The 20,374-nt window shown below is 39.0% G+C and overlaps 1 protein-coding gene and 1 long non-coding RNA gene across 2 annotated transcripts; both read left to right on the plus strand.

Moving 5' to 3' along the window:
* Positions 1-4,381: 4,381 nt before the first annotated feature.
* Positions 4,382-6,761, plus strand: LOC118342764. Its single transcript, XR_004797500.1, has 5 exons — positions 4,382-4,631; positions 4,763-5,092; positions 5,742-5,799; positions 5,913-6,024; positions 6,114-6,761. It is a non-coding gene; the product is annotated as an uncharacterized LOC118342764 (long non-coding RNA).
* Positions 6,762-10,564: 3,803 nt separating this feature from the next.
* Positions 10,565-19,854, plus strand: hcn3 (hyperpolarization activated cyclic nucleotide-gated potassium channel 3). The gene is made up of 7 exons (XM_035681408.1): positions 10,565-10,719; positions 15,033-15,462; positions 15,556-15,717; positions 16,708-16,926; positions 17,439-17,585; positions 18,585-18,825; positions 19,398-19,854. The coding sequence occupies exons 1-7, from the start codon at positions 10,595-10,597 to the stop codon at positions 19,598-19,600; spliced, it is 1,527 nt and encodes a 508-aa protein (XP_035537301.1). The 5' UTR covers positions 10,565-10,594; the 3' UTR covers positions 19,601-19,854.
* Positions 19,855-20,374: the final 520 nt, after the last annotated feature.

Consider the following 20,374-nt stretch of genomic DNA (forward strand, 5'->3'; position numbering starts at 1 on the left):
TTTGACCAGAAACCAAAAAGAAGATCTTTAAATTTGTTTCAATTGATTGGATTTTTCATATTCAGTTAATTCAGTTCAACTGTTACTTTATCTAAAGCCTGTATTTCCCAACATTAAATGTTTCAAAGCTTTCTCCACACTACCATAAAATTAAATAAGTTATTCACTTATTAATGATTGTCTCAACATATTGGGTCTAAAAAGATTAACTCTTTTTCAGCGATCCAAAAAAAAAGTCTCCATAATGTCTCAATTATTTGGGTTTGAGTTTAAAAATACTTAAAACAACCAAGAAATCACCCTCCATGTATATAAAAAGCTCTTTTGTAAAGATGATAATAGTCAGCATTCACACAATGTGTGTGACTGACTCACCCGCACAATGCCGAGTTCAGAACGAATTATATCAATGTTGAGCCCGTAAACATTGATAGTGACCCTCCCTGCTGATGGGACCTGTAGGTTGCCCTCGTTCATGTTCTTTGTCTCCACTTCAAAGGCTGGGAGGGCGCGATCAACATGGCAGTTCTTGGCCATTGTGTAGGTGCAGTTGCCCATGAAGTTGTAATAATTGCCATCAAAGGTGTAGTGAAGGTTGCCCATGACCCAGCAGAAGCCTGACTTTGGTGTTGAAGTGGTGGGTCCTCCTCTGCAAAATCCTAAAAAAAAAAAGAAAAAAGAAATTTTCAGGGTGACATTTTCTTTCATTTATCTTAACCTTTAATTTATAGTAGATCTTTGCATCTTTTTCTCTCACTGGTGTTTCTATTGGATTAAAGTAGCACAGATAAAACAGATATATAATATCAGTAACTGTCAAGAATACATTTCTGCAAGGTTCTGCAAAATATGACCATGTATGTCCACAACTGAACATTTAATTAATCAATTTCTGTCATATTATTAAATGTATAACAAACCAAGTGTATTATCGAGCTATTTGGATAATGTGAAAAGGGTAGTTTTCAATTACTTCAAGCCCTCAAAGATCCTAGTCTTGTCATGAATGTATTGTTTTATCTATAGCTGGATATTCATACTCCAGTCTAAGCTGCTTTTCAACTCAGCATTAACTCTTTTTAATATCTCACTGAAACATCACTCATTTATGAAATTAATTATTATTAAGATTAGTAAGACTTGACAACTTACCACTCAGCAGAAGAGCTGAAAAGATCACAACAAACAACCCCATGTTTGTCACTGGAGAGGACCTAATAGAGTAATCAGAGTTTTTCAAAATGGACATAGTCAGGAAAATCATATGCTTTGTAAGCTTACTAACCCATTACAGATTCACAATGTATACACATCTCGGCATATAGATGCTAAAATGAGGCAATCCCGTTTTTCTTATTTTTTTACAATAGAAAATTGAAATAGCCTACAAAAAGTTAAATGACCAGAGAATGGAATAGATTTTCTTTTCACATCAGCATCTAGAAAAACATATCCAAGAAAGAAAACATACGTTTACATACATAAGTGTATGACCCAGTTCTAATTGCATGAACAGCTTATTACCACTGTGCTCGAGGCAATGGTTTAAGTGGTCTAACAGAAAAGAATTATCCATACAAAAAATAAAATAGCTGAAAAGGTTTGTTCAGTACTTAAGATATTTAAATCATTCTCACCTGAGCTGGTCATCTGGCATTCGGGGGTTCAGGTGCAGGATTCAAGGATGCTTAAATACTTTCTAATCTCCACTAATGGACCAATCAGCTTCTTGGTGGCTTTTCCCAGAAGTGAACAAAAACCGTGTCACATGACACAAGTCAAAAGAGACGTTAATGGACTCTTGTTAATTGTATACAATATTTTACCAGGTCGCAAAAGAGTTCATTTCAGTGAAAGAAAATGTGGTAAAAGGGTAAATAGAATACCTATAACAGGATGTAAGACTGCAGCAATTATAATACAGATCAATTTGTAAAGGCTCTTATTCCTGTTGTGACCTTTGTTATCTGCTTCTTTTAGTTTTAAAACCTGATTGTCTGCTGGCTTTGTGCCTATCGATTTGTCTATACACATTCAACAACTGTGATTTATTTGTTGACACTGTGGCCGTGTAGTCACCACCCACAAGAATAATGGGTGGGTGTGAGTTGTTTAAATGCACAATTCTAAAGCGCTCCCTCAATGCTATCGTGACTATATTCACAAGGATCAAGTGGAACTATTTTCTGCTGACCTAAGAGCAGTGGACATATTGTGTTGGCGGTGTTGTTTCTTAATTTAATCACAGTTATGTTTTGTGTAAGGTGAAGAGATAAAGATTTTATCTGATAATTTTATTTAATCTGCAGGAACACAATGCAAAAGGTAAAAGTATCTTTGTTTGCACATTGTAGGATATACCGTAAATCAGTAGCAATTGTTGTAGTCATGCACAACAAACAGATATGCAAGTATTTGCTTCATACTTGTTGATCTTTCTCATAGATTGTTGTCCTGTGAAAACTATGTATCTCCAAAATGTCAGTTTTTAATGAGCAAAACAAAAAAAACAGCACAGTTTTCAGCTCTGACAATCTAGTTTTCAAATAATCCTATGTTTATTTCACTTAATAAGTAGGAGGATGTTCTCAACCTATAATAAAACACTGAATCCTGCATTTTCCATGAAAATTAGGAGCACAAAGTCATATTAATACCAACTACACCAGTCTTCTGAAATGTAAGTCTTGCCCAATGTGGTAGAAATGTTTGATTAAGTGAATTTGTACATTGAAATGGTTAGTTGACCTGTCCTTGGCACAACTCATAACTAATGCATAACGTATGAGCAGACTCTGGGTGTCTGGAGATAATGATAAGATGTCGACCTTCCCAACGTTCCCGAGTGCCGCACACATCGTCTGCCACTTGTGTGGTGCCGTGATGGCTGAACAAATGTAATGTTACCTTAAACCACAAAAATCATATGTACATGGGCAGACTATTTAGTAGTGCTATTGATTCAGGTCCAAATATTTACATTTTAGTGCAAAGTATTTAAATTCCACATATTGTGCTGTAAGAATGCATAGCGACCGCCCTCTACTGGTTGAAACATGGCTATTGTAATTGAATTTTGCTATTGGCTGATCTGGAGGCAGGAGTTGTTTGTGGTGGCACCCTTCATCATCAACCCCCCCATCAGCCCTGATCTATAAAACCAACATCTTGACTCTGCAGACGCTACTGAAGCACCCATGCTACACTTATCCTTGTCCTTTTTCTTTGTGTGCTTAGGTTGCATGGTCTCACACAGTTAAGGACAGTGCCTCTGAACAATGAAACTCTTTGTCGGCCATTAGAATAAAATGCAAAGCGTAAAAGGAACACAGATAATATAACACAGCTGATCTGGCTATCCGAACAATGGTGGACTGATATAGAAATCTGACTGACTGCTGTGTGTCAGCTAATGCCAACTTCAGTACAACTCTAATTCCATTCACCAAAGCTGTCTGACAACTCTGATCCAACAACTACATGATTCATGCACAGTCTCATAATATCATACTGTATGGTAAAACCAGTAAATCTAAAATTCTTAGCTGCCAGTATATCCAAATTTATAGTCTCATGTTAACATGAAAGATCACAACTAAACATGGACATATGGGACCTCTATAGCCTCTCTTTCACTGTGTGTGGGGAAACAGCTACTTCTCCAGTGCAGTAAAACCAGTAAGGCCAGTCAGAGCTGACAAGGGGGGGGCTGTGAATAATGTGGGCAGGGTTATAGGCAATAACTGTTAGTCAACATTGAAAAGTATAGCTACACCATTGATTCCAAACTTCAGGACTCCCCCCAGGGGGCCACAAGATAAATCTCAGAGGTCACAAGAGGATTAGGCTGATAGAACATTTCTGCTTCACAAAATGTACCTTTTGTCTTGACTGGAAAAAGGAGAATTTTAACTCTTGAGGTAAATAGTCTTATTTAGACTTATCATATGCCTCACCAGCAGTTAAACAGTTGGCTTTTCATCTTTTTCTCTGAAAACAGCTCTCTGCTGAAGCTGGACACTATGAGGGCAGTGAAAATGAACCAAAACAGTAAAGTTGTGGGTTGAAACTCACTATAAAGCTCCATAAAGCTGAGGAAGCTGCACAGTCAGATGATAATTCTCTGTAGGTTTACCACTATGACAGAAACCTTTGACATTGTCACACTCTCATTTAGACATTGTTATTAAAAAAATGTATATAAATGTTTGCTGTTGGACAGAATCCATGCTTCATGGAAAAGGCTCTATGTCCTAAAGCACTGCTCTCCAGGCACTCTACCCATACTTTTACCAGCATAACTGATTAGTTACAGGTGGCATCAATTGCTCCAATGAGCCATCAGCTTCTCTCTTTGGAAAACACAGTTCCTCTCTGCCTCGCAAAAAAACTTGTACTCCAGCTACACTGAATGTTAAACTAGTTGCTCAACCTGTTTGCAGTGTGAAATGCAACCAGTCTGTTGGTAAAGAGGGAGGAGGCAAAAGTGAGAAGAGACATTGGCAGAAATCAAGTGTCAGCCTGCACCTTTTGTCTTGGTGGTTGTCTGTTTTTCTGGGGACGTTAAATCTGTGTGGCAAGTTAGTGAACTGAAGAAATCAGGAAATAAAGTGGACTATATACACGGGAAGGTAAGTGGACATATGGCTCAGAAAGAAGGAAGTTAAGAGCTTAAGCTAAATAATACCTTGACTGCACACTTCTGTCATCTGTGCTTCTAAAAATATGTTTATTTTTCCCCCTTTTGTCTTTTTGTTTTCAGCCTTTCTGCATTACAGCAGCCCAAACAGCACCAATGCGGTTTCATTGGATTGTGTTAATTTTATCCACCTTGGTGTCCTTGGGACTGCTGTTGATTACTGTTGGCCAATATGAAGTGATCATAATGCTAAACAAGGGGATTGAAAATCTGCAAATACGTTCAGTGGGTCTCGATAATCAATATATCAATGAAGAGTTGTTTAAAGGGACGATGGAAAAGCTGCTGGTTCAGGGGACAAACGTCGTGGCGGGTCTGCAGGTCACAGTGTCGACACTTAATCAAGAGACTGAACAGAAGAAAAAAGAAGTTGACATCTGTCAAGCAGAAAAGGTGAAAAGTTTCCTTCTTTGCAATGTAACATGATCCCAGAGTGTGGCTCTTCAGCTATTTTGTGTGCTGTTCTTTTCACATTCAGTATGTAAATGATAGATATGATAAGTGGTAATTCGTTGATGACTAAGTACAGGAGGATGGATTGAAGTATAGGAAAACAAATGTTGCAAAGGATAATGCAGAGCAATGAGGAAGTGACGATCTATTTGAGTCTATAATCATGAATACTAAGTTCACAAAGCCTTGGGGCAGTAATGGAAAGTAATTAAAATTACTCAAGTACGGATTAAATTTTATGCCACTTTATACTTCCACTGCACTACGCTTGAGAGGGAAATATCTTACTTTTTTTTCACTTCTACTTCTTAAGATTTAAAATGGTAGTTAAAAACAAACATGATGATGCATCAGTATTAACAATCTAATATTGAATGATATATCAGGCACAGGAGCCATTTTTCTGCAGAAGTAGTGTTTTCACATTGTTGTAATTAATACTTTTACAGAAGAGTACTACTTCCTCTAACCTTGAGCGAACAACTCGCTGTTGTTTAAGAGCCTACAATCTAGTTTTACATCTGTGGTATTTTTTGTGTAACACGCATAACAGGTTATGCTGACATACATTTCTCCTACACTGCTGTAGGAAAAAATTGTTGAGGAGCTGGCAGCAAGCACAGGGAAGGAAAACAGTGAGATTAAAGGTACAACTGATAACTAGAGATCATTTATGCCCAGCTGCTGGTGCCACCATGTGGTGAAATACAACAATTACTGTTTAGGTCTAAATGGTTATTTCTCTTTCTTTGTCACTAAGCTGCCTTAAAATCAGAGTCTGATGCCTGGACCCAAGAGATTAATAATCTAAGAGCACAACTGAAGGGGTATAGACCGATATGTGATCATATGAAGAACGAATCACTCGCTCTGTAAGTCACAAAAAAAAGTTTCTTGTCACAAAACAACAAACATTTCAGCGTACATGGTGGAATAATAATTATATGATTTTGTCTTTTAGGAAAATGTGTGGCAACAAAACAACTTCCTGAAGACGGCACAGAGATCAAATCTGAGACCAGCTGACCACTCCACAGACTGTTTTAGATTTTTGATGTTCTTGGTGTTGTTCCTGTTACTGCTGTATAAAGTGTTATTGATATGCTGTTGAGCTACACTGATAAGACAACTGGGTTTTTACTGAAATGTGTTGATGTTCTCGGGGGATCGTTTACCATGGAACGTCTGGCACTTGTTTCCCTATATATCTGGGCTTTTTATCTTTCAGAGGGCATATTTTGCCTTTAGACAAATGACGGGAAAGAGACCAGTTGTTGATGAGCAACAAAGGTCCTCTGTCTAATGCAATTACATGGTGCTCCTTGGCACAGCTCAACCTGCCTTATCTAGTTTCTTGCTGTACAACATGCCAATGTATTTGAATGGAAACACTCTCATTGTGGCATTGGCTTATTTTTAGTATTTCATGAAGGCACTATAAAGCACATATGCTAATGTCTTATCAATAAATGTATATTGCACTGTGAAAACCAAGTATCTCAACCAACGTCAACTTTTCATGAGCAAAGAGAAACAACTGGTTTCAGACTTTATTTGTATAGCACCTTTCATACAAGTCAATTGCAATTCAAAATGATTTATATGTGACTGACAATTCCATAACAAAACAAACAACTGTAGAATGAACATGAGGAAAATTAAGATTAGATAGATTTCAGAATAGTAAAAAAAAAAAAAAGTAAGATTCTCATTTCCAGTTGGTGACCAGCTGGGAATTATTAAATATTCTATTGCAATACAAAGGCAGTAAGAATGAAGATGAGAGAAAAGGGTTTTACATTTTCAGGCTGGCTGACAAACTGAAACAGAAAGGTTGTATACTTTCATTTTATAAGGCAACTACAGCAAATCACATGAATTCTACTAGTCAAAAGCTTAGGGGGTAGTAAACAGACTAAATAAAATATCCACCTTGTGTTAGTTTCTTTGTAAATAGTAAAATATAAACTCCCCACAGACTGCAAACGCCCCAAATTCCCCAAAAAATAGAAAATCACAAGACCTCAGTGTCCTCAATGGGGAAGGATTGACTCACTTCTGTAGGCAGTCTCTAGTGACCGTTGGAGGAACTGCAGTTTTTGTTTCTTCAATGTTGCCTTCTTTTGACAGTCATGGAGGTTGCTGCTTATAATGTGTTGGTAACTGACAAGTTCTAGCAGCTGCTAGATTGATTTTGTTATCTTTGGACAGAGCCAATCTAGTTGTTTCTAGCCTGTTTTCTGTCAGTTTTTATGCTAAGCTAAGGTACCCTGCTCATCCTTAGTGTGCCTGCAGTCCATTTTCTTGTTTGCATCCAAATTCCTAATGATATACAGAGCTCTATCTACAAAAAAGTCTTAAGTTCATTTTACATAACTGATTAACTTTGATATCTAAAACACTGCACTTTAGCAAGGAGCCGGCTTTAGGAGTGACCCAGTAATTGTGACTGCGGCTTCTCAAGTGTGCCTGTTGAGAGTGTCTGAGTCACTAGTGTAAACGTGAACATGACACCTGCCACTTCAGAGAGTGCATGGCCGACAATGGTGAAATATGATATAGTACAGGGGTCTATATAATGGAGACTGACCCGGTCACAGACAGGAAGATACCAGGAGAGAGCACATGTGGGCAGTACTGAGGAACTTTACAACTTATATGTAGGATTTGTAGTTGTTATAATCTACTGTATATATTTAATACAAATTAACAAAAGTACAGTGATTATATAACCCCATCAGGTTCTCCACCATCTGCTTTTAAGTTGCAACATGGACTAATTCAAAATGCATTAGCCTTCAGGACTTCCCAAGTGGACTAACTGATTACATTTTCAAGCTACTGAACAAAACAAGTTTGACCTTTTTTCTTGTGTCTGCATACCAGAATCAGTCAATCATCCAAAAATGTGTGAGCCTGTGATCTCTAGTTTTAATCCCCAGATCCACAGAGTTGCTGGAAAAACCTGGAGGGGGAAAGAGCAGGAGTGACACCACTGTAAGGACTCCCCTGGGCCATGAACCTTCAGCTTCAGCTGCACCCTGAGACTCAGACGGTGTGTGAAACTGTAAAGTGAAGCATTGCTGGAAAGGAGCAACAGTGTCTCTTTGACAATATAAAGATGATATCCTCAATATCAAAGGGGAGAAAAGTATTGCTTAAATGATTTAAATGATGAGGATTTTATTGTCCAGGTAATTTATTAAACAACAGTGTGAAACATTTGATTTCCATTTACTGAAATGTGAGGATTTGCAGCTTCTTTCTGTTTTAAAACATAAAATATAACGTAAATTACATAAAAATGTAATTTTGTCATCTTGGGCTCTGGGTATTTGTGATGGGCATTTTTCAATAAATTGTGACGTTTTATAGACTAAACCAATGGTTCTCTGGTGGTGAGACACTGCAGCCCACCTAAAGTTGCATGAAAATGTTTAATGCCATAAAACAAACAAAAGTGCCTTGATGATAGCAAGGTGGTTTTACTACTGTGAACCTTTTTCAGTTTGGATAGATTCACTGATAATGAAAATAATTGTTAGTTGCCGTTACCTTTGCTCAATAGGCTGCTCCCATGAAGTCGCTGCTTCAGTCCATCACATATACAACCACAAATTGTTGTTTTTGAACTTTTGTACAAAATAAAAAATATATAATTGATAAATTGGTGAACTTTAGAGGTGCTGGTGGGCAGGGCGGTTTCCCCCTTTTTCCAGCCTTTAATAGTTGCTGGCTGCAGCTTAAAGGTCCCATGTTTAGGATATAGTTGCAGATTGCAGTGCCCTCACTTCACCCTCCCGTTTTAAGTGTGAAAGAGAAACTATGGTGGCTGTAAAACCAGCAAAAAATGCAAAATGCCCCTGTCTAGGCCTCATTCTAAGGTCATATTGTCAAGTGATTATACACTAATGAAAACACAGAATATTCTATTACATTTCTGCAAATAGATCCTCCTAAATATTACACACTGGACCTTTTAATAGGTCTAATTAGTGGTGTAATTTTCTCATCTAACTGTCAAAGAAGCAAATAAGTGTATTTCCTGAAATGTTTAATTCTACCTGTATATATGGCTTTTATTGCCTTTAATTGACAGGGACAGCTGAAGATTTACAGGTTTATGGGTATGATTAATAAATAATATGACATTTGAAACTAAGGTAGTTTTAATGGCATGTTTATATTAGAAAGTGTAAGCTGTAATAAAAAACGGTGGTTGTTAGGTCTTGAAAAAAGTTATTAATTAAAAAGTGCTTCTCAATTACTCTCTTAACTAATTAAGGGGGTTGAGTATTATCAGATTATGGCTAAGCGAAAGAGAAATGACAGCAGTTGTATTTTACTGTATATTTCCTAACGAATAAATGTGTCAATAAGCTTCTAGCAGGTGGTTTTCCCTCTGAAACGGGTTTGACCAGTCGGCTTTATTCATTGTACTTTGGAGGATATCTGCCCTGGCTGCGCAACACGACCCGCAGCCGTATCACCGCCCCGGGACTCGTCCCACAGGAGGGAGGGAACTTCCATAGCAGGAAGGAGGAGGAGAGGAGGAGGAGAGGAGAGAGGTGAGTGGACGCAGTTATGCCAACAAGCCGATTATTGAAGGCTACTGAGCCCTCTCTGTCAATTTGTGTCCGTCCTCTCATGGTCAAACAGAGGAGGACACACTGTAGGCTGCATCTGAAGCTGAAGGTCTTATTTTTACGGGGAGCAGGCTTTATTAATCAAAGGAAAATACTTTTTTTTAATGGACGCTGCAACTTTTTATGGATTTATATTGTGATAACTCGTGTGGGGAAAGCCACTGTTTCTTTTATATACACTCCACTTTGTTTGTTTACTCCGTAGAGAGCTAAAAGTGTCCTGGTACTTGATGGTATTTTGTAGGTGTCACTGTTTTAAAGTAAAGTAGCTGCATTGTAATTTTTTTTTTTTTTTTTTAGGATAGTTCTTTTTTGCAAAGGAAGTTAAAACTAAAATAATGCATCCAATGGATATGCCAGCTGCTGTAAACTTTATTAGCAAGTGAGCATTACAATCAGGCCCCTGTAAGCCCAATCACAGGCACAGTAGAGCTTTACCCAGTTTAAAGTGCAAGGTGTGAAAATGTCCAGCCTCTCCAGGAGTGTAGATGAGCAGAGAGGCATCAGTGAGAGCCCGGCTCACAAACCAGAGACACCCAAGTACCGCAGCTGGAGCGGCCTCCGCTTCTCAAGATGGAGAAGTGGCTCCCAGAGGACGACCCCCCCTGCCACCCCTTCCCCGAAGACAGACAAGAGGGCTGATGTGACCAAGACGCTCTTCTCCTTGGTCAAGACTCACAATGACGACTACACGGCAGATCCCGATGGACTGCTGGATACCAACGTCGATGACGAAGGAGGCGAAGATGACACCCAAGAGGATCAGACCACCTGCTACCAGAAGCAGTTTGGATCCATGTTGCAGCCCGGGGTCAACAAGTTCTCCCTGCGCATGTTTGGCAGTCATAAGGGTGTTGCTGCTGAGCAGGCCAGGGTAAAGAGCTTTGGAGTGTGGATCATTCACCCCTACAGTGACTTCAGGTAATGATGATGAGGCTGGGTTATCCTCAGAATGTCCTAACCTCAGTTTCCTCCTTTCAAAGCTGTTTGTGGGAGAAAGTTTACTCCAGAAATGAGCTAGTAACCTTTTGCCAACACAAGATTCCCCTATTTGTCATTCATCTTTTATAAACTTTCCTTGAAAGCATCCCGTTTTCGTGCAACCAAACAGCATGTGAGGGAGCTCAGATCCGATTTTTCCAAGGACATACTGCAGTACAGCAGCTGATGACATGGTTCCTCGCGCATGATAAGGCGATGAAGGGATTTGATTAGTGATACAGTATATAGGACAAGATCATCTGGATTAATGAAACCACTCGTGACTCTCTTCCTCCTTGGTTATGAGGAGGGAGGACTGCATTCATTGGTCCTGATATTTTAAGCATGTGTTTCATTTGAGAAACACTTGATAATTTCTTGTTCCATTTTGGCTTCATTTATGGGGGATTTGACAGATCATTCAGCTTTTGGGGGCTTTTTTAATCAACATCTTAGCATTGATGACGGGTAATCTGTCTGTGCAGTCACTAATAATTGCCGCAATCAAATCTAAACAATTTCAAACATCAGGCCGATGCCAGACAGAAAGGATAAACTAATAATAGTAGAATTTAAACAATTTTAAACATCAGGCCTATGCCAGACTGAGAAGATAAACCCATGCAGAGGGATTATTGCCCATAAGAATCCCTATAATTCCAATCTTGCTCTATTATGCAATAATACACAGACAGCTGAGGGGGGGATTACCGAAGGCCTGCTCTCCTTTAAACCTTATGCTCCAACTTCCCCTTTATAATGGATGAGTTGGAACTGCCCGTTTTTGGTGCTCAGCGGTCCCATTTAGGGGTTACGGTCAAATAACTGGTCCTGTTTAGCATTTTGAATCCAATTTAAAGTTGGTAAATGAGCACATTTGTACATCTAAGAGTGAAATGACTCTCTTGTTGAACCTATACAGACAGGTGACAAAATAAAACCTGAATGTATTAGTGGTGAAGCATGACAAATGCAGGATATGAGGGGTAATTGACTGGTTTCATGAGAATGAAAATGAACAACTATGGGAGAATGGAGAGGGTTCAAGAGGTTTATGTTGGTTTTTTCTTTAAATTGTCACCCATCTGAACTTTAAAAAAAAAACATCTTTTCCATCAAGAAACCCTTGAGGGTCATTATTTCTCTTCTTTCAATGATGAAATACTCTCCAGTCCTGATATGACTGATGCTAGAAGTATGTATGTCTAGTATGAACCTCCTTAGCAGCCGTCATTGTTGTTTTCGAGCGAACAGTCACTTCTAACACACCTAGTGTTAAACCACACTTGTAGCTTATGCCATAACTGCCAGTAGTTGACGCTGATTGGTCTGAACTACTGTGGTTGAACGCAAGCGTATACCTTGAAGCGTGGCAAGGTGAATTCTCACATGAACTCACAACTCAGCAGCCTCGTAGCGCTACAAAATATTATCATCCTGTAAAAAACATGAATGTCTTTACCAACTTTAAAGGCTATCCATTCAATTGTTGAGACATTTCACTCAACACCGTAAATGTGCTGGTGGCACTAGAGGAAAAGTCAGGGACTCACCAAAGTCAGTAGGAGTCATCCTCTGAGGACCTTGAATGTTTCTATAAATTTTTATGGCAATCTATCCAGTGGTTGTTGTTGTCATGGCTAAAAAGGACAGATAAATGGCAGGTAGTGGTTTATCTTAAGAGAAATTATATAACTAATCTGTCAAAACTTGAATTTTAGTTATTTAAATGTCAGACTTACGTACGTATTTATAACTTTTGTTGCTTTGACTAAGCTACAAACTAAACTTAGTTGGTAAACAGAATCAATCCTAAATTCAGATTAAACATCAAATGCTATCAAACCACATTCCTGTTCCACCCCCACTGTTATTAATAGCTTGTCTGAAAGGTTTTGATACAGCAGATTTAATTCTGCTTCACTCTCTCACACACTCATACTTGAGCACAGACACCTCACATAAGTAAACCGCTATAATGCCGTGCAGAGACTTTGGTGGAGTTATTAGCAGCAAGCAAGCACTAATCTGTTGCAACATGAGAGGAGACGATAAGTAGTCATGTAAACCAGTGTGTAGACACAGAGGACATGGAAGCAAGAGATTGATGGAGGGATAAACGTGAATGAGAATGAGGAACTAATCTATCAGTTCCTGTATCTCTGCTGTGACTGGCGAAGGAAGAAGGTTGTTTTCTCACAGGGTTCATATTGTGGTCACTGACAGGTGACGGTAATCAAAAATAGTCTGGTTCATATTCGGTTACTGTGCCTCTGTAGTGAAAGAAAGACAGAGAGACCCAAAGTGATTGACACTCGATGGAAACAATCTGTAAGGAAACCCAAACCGTGTAGCCATGGTGTATAACGAGACACTGGAGACCTATAGGAAAATGGGACTTGCATGACATGAAGCAGACAGTGATGAATGCAGATGTACAGCACAGACGTCTGGGCTTCAACAAAGCAGCACACTGCCTGTCAGACATTTCCAGTTTTTCCACGTTTTCTTTTCTTCATTGTCTTCTTCGATACAATATTGAGCCGGAGGAAGTAAACACTATACATTTTTAATGAGAGGGATTCCTTCTGTGACATTAGCTGTTAAGGTAAGGGACACTCTGAAATGGGTCATTCCCTGGATGACACACTGTCCTCCTAATTGGATGACTTCTCTTGACCATGATAGCTGTTCCCTAACTTAAGGGTCCAGTGTTTGGGATTTAGTGGTATCTAGTGGTGAAGTTGCAGATTGCAAACATTTGAATACAGCTCAGCCTTCTGAGTGTGTATAGGAGAAACTACGGTGGCTGCAAAAAATGTGAAAGGACGTATCTTGAGCCAGTGTTTAGTTAGTCTCTTCTGGGCTACCGTAGGAACATGGCAGCCTCTATAGAAGAGGACCCGCTGTAGATAACAGTGGTTCATTCAAAGATAGTAAAAACACAGTCCTTATTTTCAGGTGATTATACACTAATAAAAACATACCTATGGATATTATATTCCATGTCTGCCAATAGATCCTCCTAAATATTACTTTAACGTAATAGTTTGACACTTTTAGGAAATATGTGTTTTGCTATTAGTTTATAGATTGAAAGATCAACATCACTTTCACTCACTATAACTTGTGTAAAAAGTAGAGATTATTTACAGAGACCTAACAATCCCCACCATGAGCAAGCACATGGTGACAGTGGCAAGGAAAAAGTTTATTTTAATCTGACACAAGATAGAAAATAATGTATTTTTAAGTATTAGACTTTTTTTGTATTTATCCAGGGAAACATTGCTGAGAGCAATCCCACACTCACACTCACACACAGGTTTAGTATGACCACAGTCTGACCTGTTGCCAGCTCCACTGGAGCCATTAGGGGTTTCATCCTTACAGGTCTGTGAAACCTTACTGTTTATTACTGAGCAGTGTGTGTCTATTTAGTGAATACTGTGATTATATAAAGATATACAGGAGCGGTTGCAGCAAAAACAAATGGTGTTTGGCTGACATCCAATTACGTAACAATTAGTCAATTCATGATGTGAACAGATTTTAACTATAAGCCTCATTCTACCTGCTGGGTCAGGGATTTAACCTTGGCAAAGCTCTCTGGGCCTCTTCCTAAACACTGAACCCAAAGAAGTTCGGATTACACGATTAACTTGACAACCAGCATTATTAGCAGGTTTCGCTCATATACATGTATGCATGTATGTAAGAGTAGAGGACTTGTTCCTGCAATTATAGTGCTTTGATGTATTCATTATGTATTTCATGTATTTGATTTGTTTGTAAAGCTTCCACATTATTTATCACACATATAAAAAATATGTCCCTCCACGTTGGAGGTGGCCATTTAAACATTTAAAAAAAAAAATGTATTACCCTTAGCTAATTAATCTTCTAATATTATGCAGCAGTGCATTTATGTTAAACTGCAAAAAACAGGCTTGGATAGAAAGTGTCCACCTCATTTACATACAGTTGAAACTTGAGTCAACTCTAGCTGTCACTCTTTGTTTTAAACACTAAAACAAACCTTTACTTGTAAGGTCGGTTGTTAACAGATCCAACTTCATTTACTTCAGTTTGTTTCCTCAGACAAAGAAGTGATCTGTTAGGACTGGAGACCCCATCTGTGGTGTTATATCCTGTTAAGTTAGCACAATATGCAGTTGCATCTCAGTGTTGCTGTAGTAGAAAAACGTTTTAGGTTGTACAGAGGAAAATGCTCACACTCCTCTTCTGTCCAGGTTTTACTGGGACCTTGTGATGCTCCTGTTGATGATGAGCAATCTGGTCATTTTGCCCTGGGGAATCACCTTCTTTGAGGACCAGAACACCGCGCCCTGGATCACCTTTAACGTCCTGTCTGACACTCTCTTCCTCATGGATCTGGTTTTCAATTTCCGCACGGGCGTCCCTGGAGAGGACAGCCACATCATCCTGGACCCTAAAGAGATCCGCAAGAATTACCTCCGCACCTGGTTTCTGGTGGACTTTGTCTCCTCCATCCCCGTCGATTACATCTTCCTCATCGTCGACCTGGAGGCCCGGCACGAGTCGTCTGATGTGTACCGCACCGCCCGCGCCCTCCGCATCGTGCGCTTCACCAAGATCCTCAGTCTGCTGCGTCTGCTCCGACTGTCTCGCCTCATCCGCTACATTCACCAGTGGGAAGAGGTAAAGGACGGGAAAGAGGACAGAACACATCAGAAAATTCATCATTCAATCATTTTAATGTTGTTTTCCTCTGTACAACTTTCTCTCTGTCAGATCTTCCACATGACTTATGACCTGGCCAGTGCTGTGGTGCGTATAGTCAACTTGATCGGCATGATGCTGCTGTTGTGCCATTGGGATGGCTGCCTGACCTTCATGGTGCCTATGCTGCAAGACTTTCCCTCAGACTGCTGGGTATCCAAAAATAATATGGTGGTGAGTACGTGTTCCTCAATACATACTCACATGCATGTCTTATATTTAAACTTAAATCCTTGTACACAGAGTTAATCTGTGTCCTAATCATGGTTCAAATATGTTTACTTAAATGAATACTCACTCATTATTTGCTCTGTTGCCAAAAATGAAATGAGAAGGTCGATACCAGGGTATTTATGAAGCTACAGCCAGCAGCCAGTTAGTTTTTCTTATACTAGAAGATTTACTTTATTAATCAATGGGGACATTCTGTTTTCACTTGATTCTTTACACACATAGGCCCAAAATACAAACACACAGGGCTTATAGATGCAAATGTGGAAAGATAATGGTGTGATAGGCTGTCACGTAGCAGTATGCGGTGCAGTGCCTTGCTCAAGGGCAGTGCCCAGGAGGAGAACTGGCATCTCTCCTGCTACCAGTCCACAGTGACAGTGACAGTGACGCAGAGCTACTGCCGCCCCTGAAGCTTAAAGACTGGAAACAGGGGGAACAACCTGGCTCTGCCTAAAAGTAACAAAATCTACACTAGCCCTCAATTTTTATCACGTTCTGAAAAGTACAAAAACAGAAATGTTAAAATTACTTTGATTGTACAGAATTTTACGGGCCGGACTATTTCCTGGACGGGCGACTTAAGCTTCTTTTTTCAGACTAGCTTTTTCCTGTCTTTGTGCTAAATTAAGATAACCGGCTGCTGGCTATTTCAGTGAATCTATTATTACAGACATTAGAGTGATATTAATCTTCTCATATAACTCTTGGCAAGAAAGTGAAGAGGCATATTTCCCAAAGTGTCAAACTATTATGCTTTAATTGAAAACTGTATTAATTTCCTGATAATTAAATGTAAAATAATATAACTGAAAATATACTAATGCTGCGCTCCTGTGGCATTTCTTTGCCAATTAAATTATGATCATGTAAAGAATATTTTATCCTGACAACATTGTTGTATCCTCCCCGTTTTTACTCTATCCTTCTCAGAATGCTACATGGCACATACAGTACTCTTACGCCCTGTTTATGGCCATGAGTCACATGCTGTGTATTGGATATGGTGCCCACCCTCCTGAAGGCATGACTGACGTTTGGCTCACCATGATCAGTATGGTTGTGGGGGCCACCTGCTACGCCATGTTCCTTGGTCATGCAACTACCCTGGTCCAGTCCTTGGATGCATCACACCGCCAATATCAAGAGAAGGTAATCATCTCTGCACTGATTCGAGATGATTGACAAACTCAGTTGTTTTACCTTCCAGGAGCTACACATGGATACTAATGTGATTCTGGCTGTGAGGTTTAATATCACAGCCATGTTTTATATCATAAGCTTGCTTACTTGCTCGTACTTTATTGGTGGAAACTGTGCCAAATGCCTAGAGAATATGTGTATTATCTAATGGATTTTGTGGCCTTAATGTGACCCTTTCCAGGGGATTTTCACAAGATAAAGCAGAACGGATGATAGACAAATGGCAGCACCTTTGTCCTGGATCACTGTTTGCTAATGCCCATTACAAATGAGTTTGTAATCCACTTAAAACTGGGAAAAAACTGCTAAACAAATAGAATAAATGCATAATTATTGTACTTAGGAATAATTCAGCAAGCACATGGTAGGAAATGTGGCTAAATGTGACATCAGCCCTGTTGAATTTCAATTGTAACCTCATGAAGGTCAAATCACCATGTGTTCTGTACAAATGTTTTCAGTATAAGCAAGTGGAGCAATACATGTCGTTCCATAAACTGCCAGCGGATGTAAGACAGAGGATCCATGATTATTACGAGCAGCGGTTCCAAGGCAAGATGTTCGATGAGGACAGTATCCTCGGAGAGCTCAGTGATCCGCTCAAGGAGGTTTGTTATTCATTAAAGTCGCCCTCAATCACAGTTATATATACATATATACATATATACATATATACAGTTGGATGTTTGAGCAGAGTTTGACATTGATCTGATTAGTTTTCTGTCTATTGATAAATCAATTAATCATCAAATAGTTTCAGCTCTAAATCAATATTGATATGCTGCATCACAATACGGAAAACGTATGCAAAATCATATAAAGTAAGAGATTTTATGTTTTTTTGCATTACATTAGCCAAAACCATAGGCAACTAACAATTAATATGTTGATTATTTTCTCAATTAATTGATTAATTGTTTAGTCTTTAAAGAAGATGATAGAAAATGATGAAAAATACCCATCAGAATTTTCTGAAGCCAAAGGTGACATCTTAAAATGTCTTGTTAAGTGCTGAAAAAAGCTCATTCAATTAACCAATTAGAAAATGTATCTGCACCTCTTTTGATAATCGATTAATAGTTGTATTTATTTTTCAAGCAACATTCTCAGGTTCCAGCTTCTCAAATGCGAGGATTTGCTGCTTCCCTTTGTCATATTTATAGCAAACTGAATATATTTGGGTTGGTTGTGGACAAAACAAGGTGAGCAACTAATGTTGAAATGTCTTGTTTTGTCCAAAAAAACAGTCCAAAACTAAAAGATTTGTGTTACGATCACATTTGACTAAGACAACCAGTAAATACTCACATTTGAGAGACGAAAATGTGTTAAATCAAACAATTAAACAGTATAGTTGCCCATCAAATTCTTGTGTAACTAATCAGCAGACTGAACATTTCAGCTCTACAAAACTCTCACATATGTAAAATAAAAGCTTTAATGTGTCATGTTGTTACTTTTTAAATAAACTGTGCTCAGAAACATTAATTTAGACAGAATGTAATAAAACAACAACACAGTATGTTCAAAACGTCTATGTTAAATATATAATTTCTCATTTTGACAATTCTTAATGTTGTCTGTCCTCTCTTTCTCCCACCATGCAGGAGATTGTCAGCTATAACTGTCGTGGACTGGTAGCCAACATGCCACTGTTTGCCAACACCGACCCTCATTTTGTTACCGTGATCCTGACTAAGCTGCGTTTTGAAGTCTTTCAACCCGCAGACTTCATTATACGAGAAGGAACGCTGGGTCGGAAGATGTATTTCATCCAGCACGGCACCGTCACCGTCATCCCACGTGGCAGTAAGGAGATTACGCTCAACGATGGAGCATATTTCGGGGGTAAATCATTTCAACCTTCAAATGGTTTCCTATCAAATGTACAAGTATGTAAGGCTACACCTTTACATTATTTTAATTATCAATTGATTTGACAATAATTTATTTATTCATCATTTTTTCTAAAAATGTTAGAAAAAATTGTTTTGGATACACATATTCACTTTCTTACTGATAGTTAGATGACAACATTAATACCACTCATATATCTGAGCACTAAATATGTCAGTTACAGTCAGCAGCTGGTTAGCGTAGCTTCATGCCAAGACTGGAAACAGTGGGGAACAGTTAGGCTGGCTCTGTCCAAAGATAACAAAATACACATACAAAAACCACAGTGTAACAACAAGTTGTGGAGTTAAGGGAACTATTTCCTGGCAGTGTGCAGTTGCTATGAGGTTGCCAGGCACCCAGTAGAGACTGGTAGTCTGAGCTAAGATAAGATAAGATAAACTAGCTGCTGGCTGTAGCTTTATATTTACCATACAGACTTGAGAGTGGTGTCAATCATACATTTTGCATTTCATTGAACTATTGTTTTCAAGGTTAAAGTGAGTCTCTCGTCCTCTGTGCAGAGATCTGCCTGCTAACCCAAGGACGACGCACGGCCACCGTGAAGGCTGACACCTACTGTCGCCTTTACTCCCTGAGTGTGGACAGTTTCAACGAAGTCCTGGAGGAGCACCCGCTGATGAGGAGGGCATTTGAGAGTGTGGCTGTGGACCGACTGGGCCGTGTCGCTCGCAGACCCAGTTATCAGGCTCCCCCACCTGAGTGACATCCTCTGACTCTGGCCAGAAATGTGGAGGATATTTGTCACACTTTGGCTGAACTTGACCACAAAACAAAGAAACCTTCAAAGTAAATGTTGTTGCTGTTTAGTGCTCAGCGATGGACAACCTGATGGAGACCCTCAGTTTTATTTATTAACATATTATTGTTGCACTTGGTTGAAAATGTTGTACCTTCAGTTTCACTTTGTTACTTGAATTTAAATACATGAACAATTTTGTTTTAGACCTTTGTACACTATTCATGTAAGATCCATTGTGTCATTTTCAAAATTCTATAATGAGAAAACTATTTTCTTGTTTCTTCAGCAACTTAACATTTTTGCTGATCCATTTGCTTTTAAAGCAATGGCAGCACCAGCTCTTCTAAATGTTAATGCTGCTTTATCAATCATTTTCAGCAACCTGTATGCTTTCTGAGATGCTTTCATTATCCATCACATCATTCATACGAGATATTGGAAGCACACAGGAGCACCAGCTGGGCGATACAACATACAGGATACAGCTGATTCAAATTATCCCTCAGGTCTGCATCAGGGTTTAATACTGATGTTCACTGAGGATAAGCTGCTGTGATGTAATAACAGTACAGAGACTGAATGTACACAGTTATACATCAACGTTTAAATTGCCACAATTTATGATCCTTACACCTGGAGTTCGAAGACCAATTGAAGAGTCTAGCTTTGCATCTTTACAATTTAGTATTAGGGCTGCTCAATTATGGAAAAAAACATAATCACGATTATTTGGGTCAA

Source organism: Morone saxatilis, unplaced genomic scaffold (genome assembly GCF_004916995.1).
Source record: "Morone saxatilis isolate NCDOM2014 unplaced genomic scaffold, NCSU_SB_2.0 Contig9, whole genome shotgun sequence".
In the NCBI taxonomy this organism is placed as follows: domain Eukaryota; kingdom Metazoa; phylum Chordata; class Actinopteri; family Moronidae; genus Morone; species Morone saxatilis.

Excerpts from the sequence above, each read along its gene's own strand:
- hcn3 (XM_035681408.1), top strand. The coding sequence starts at position 10,595 with ATGTTGCAGCCCGGGGTCAACAAGTTCTCCCTGCGCATGTTTGGCAGT. Across the intron at positions 17,586-18,584 it reads TCAGTGATCCGCTCAAGGAG|GAGATTGTCAGCTATAACTG; the intron begins GTTTGTTATTCA and ends CCCACCATGCAG. Across the intron at positions 18,826-19,397 it reads CGATGGAGCATATTTCGGGG|AGATCTGCCTGCTAACCCAA; the intron begins GTAAATCATTTC and ends TCCTCTGTGCAG.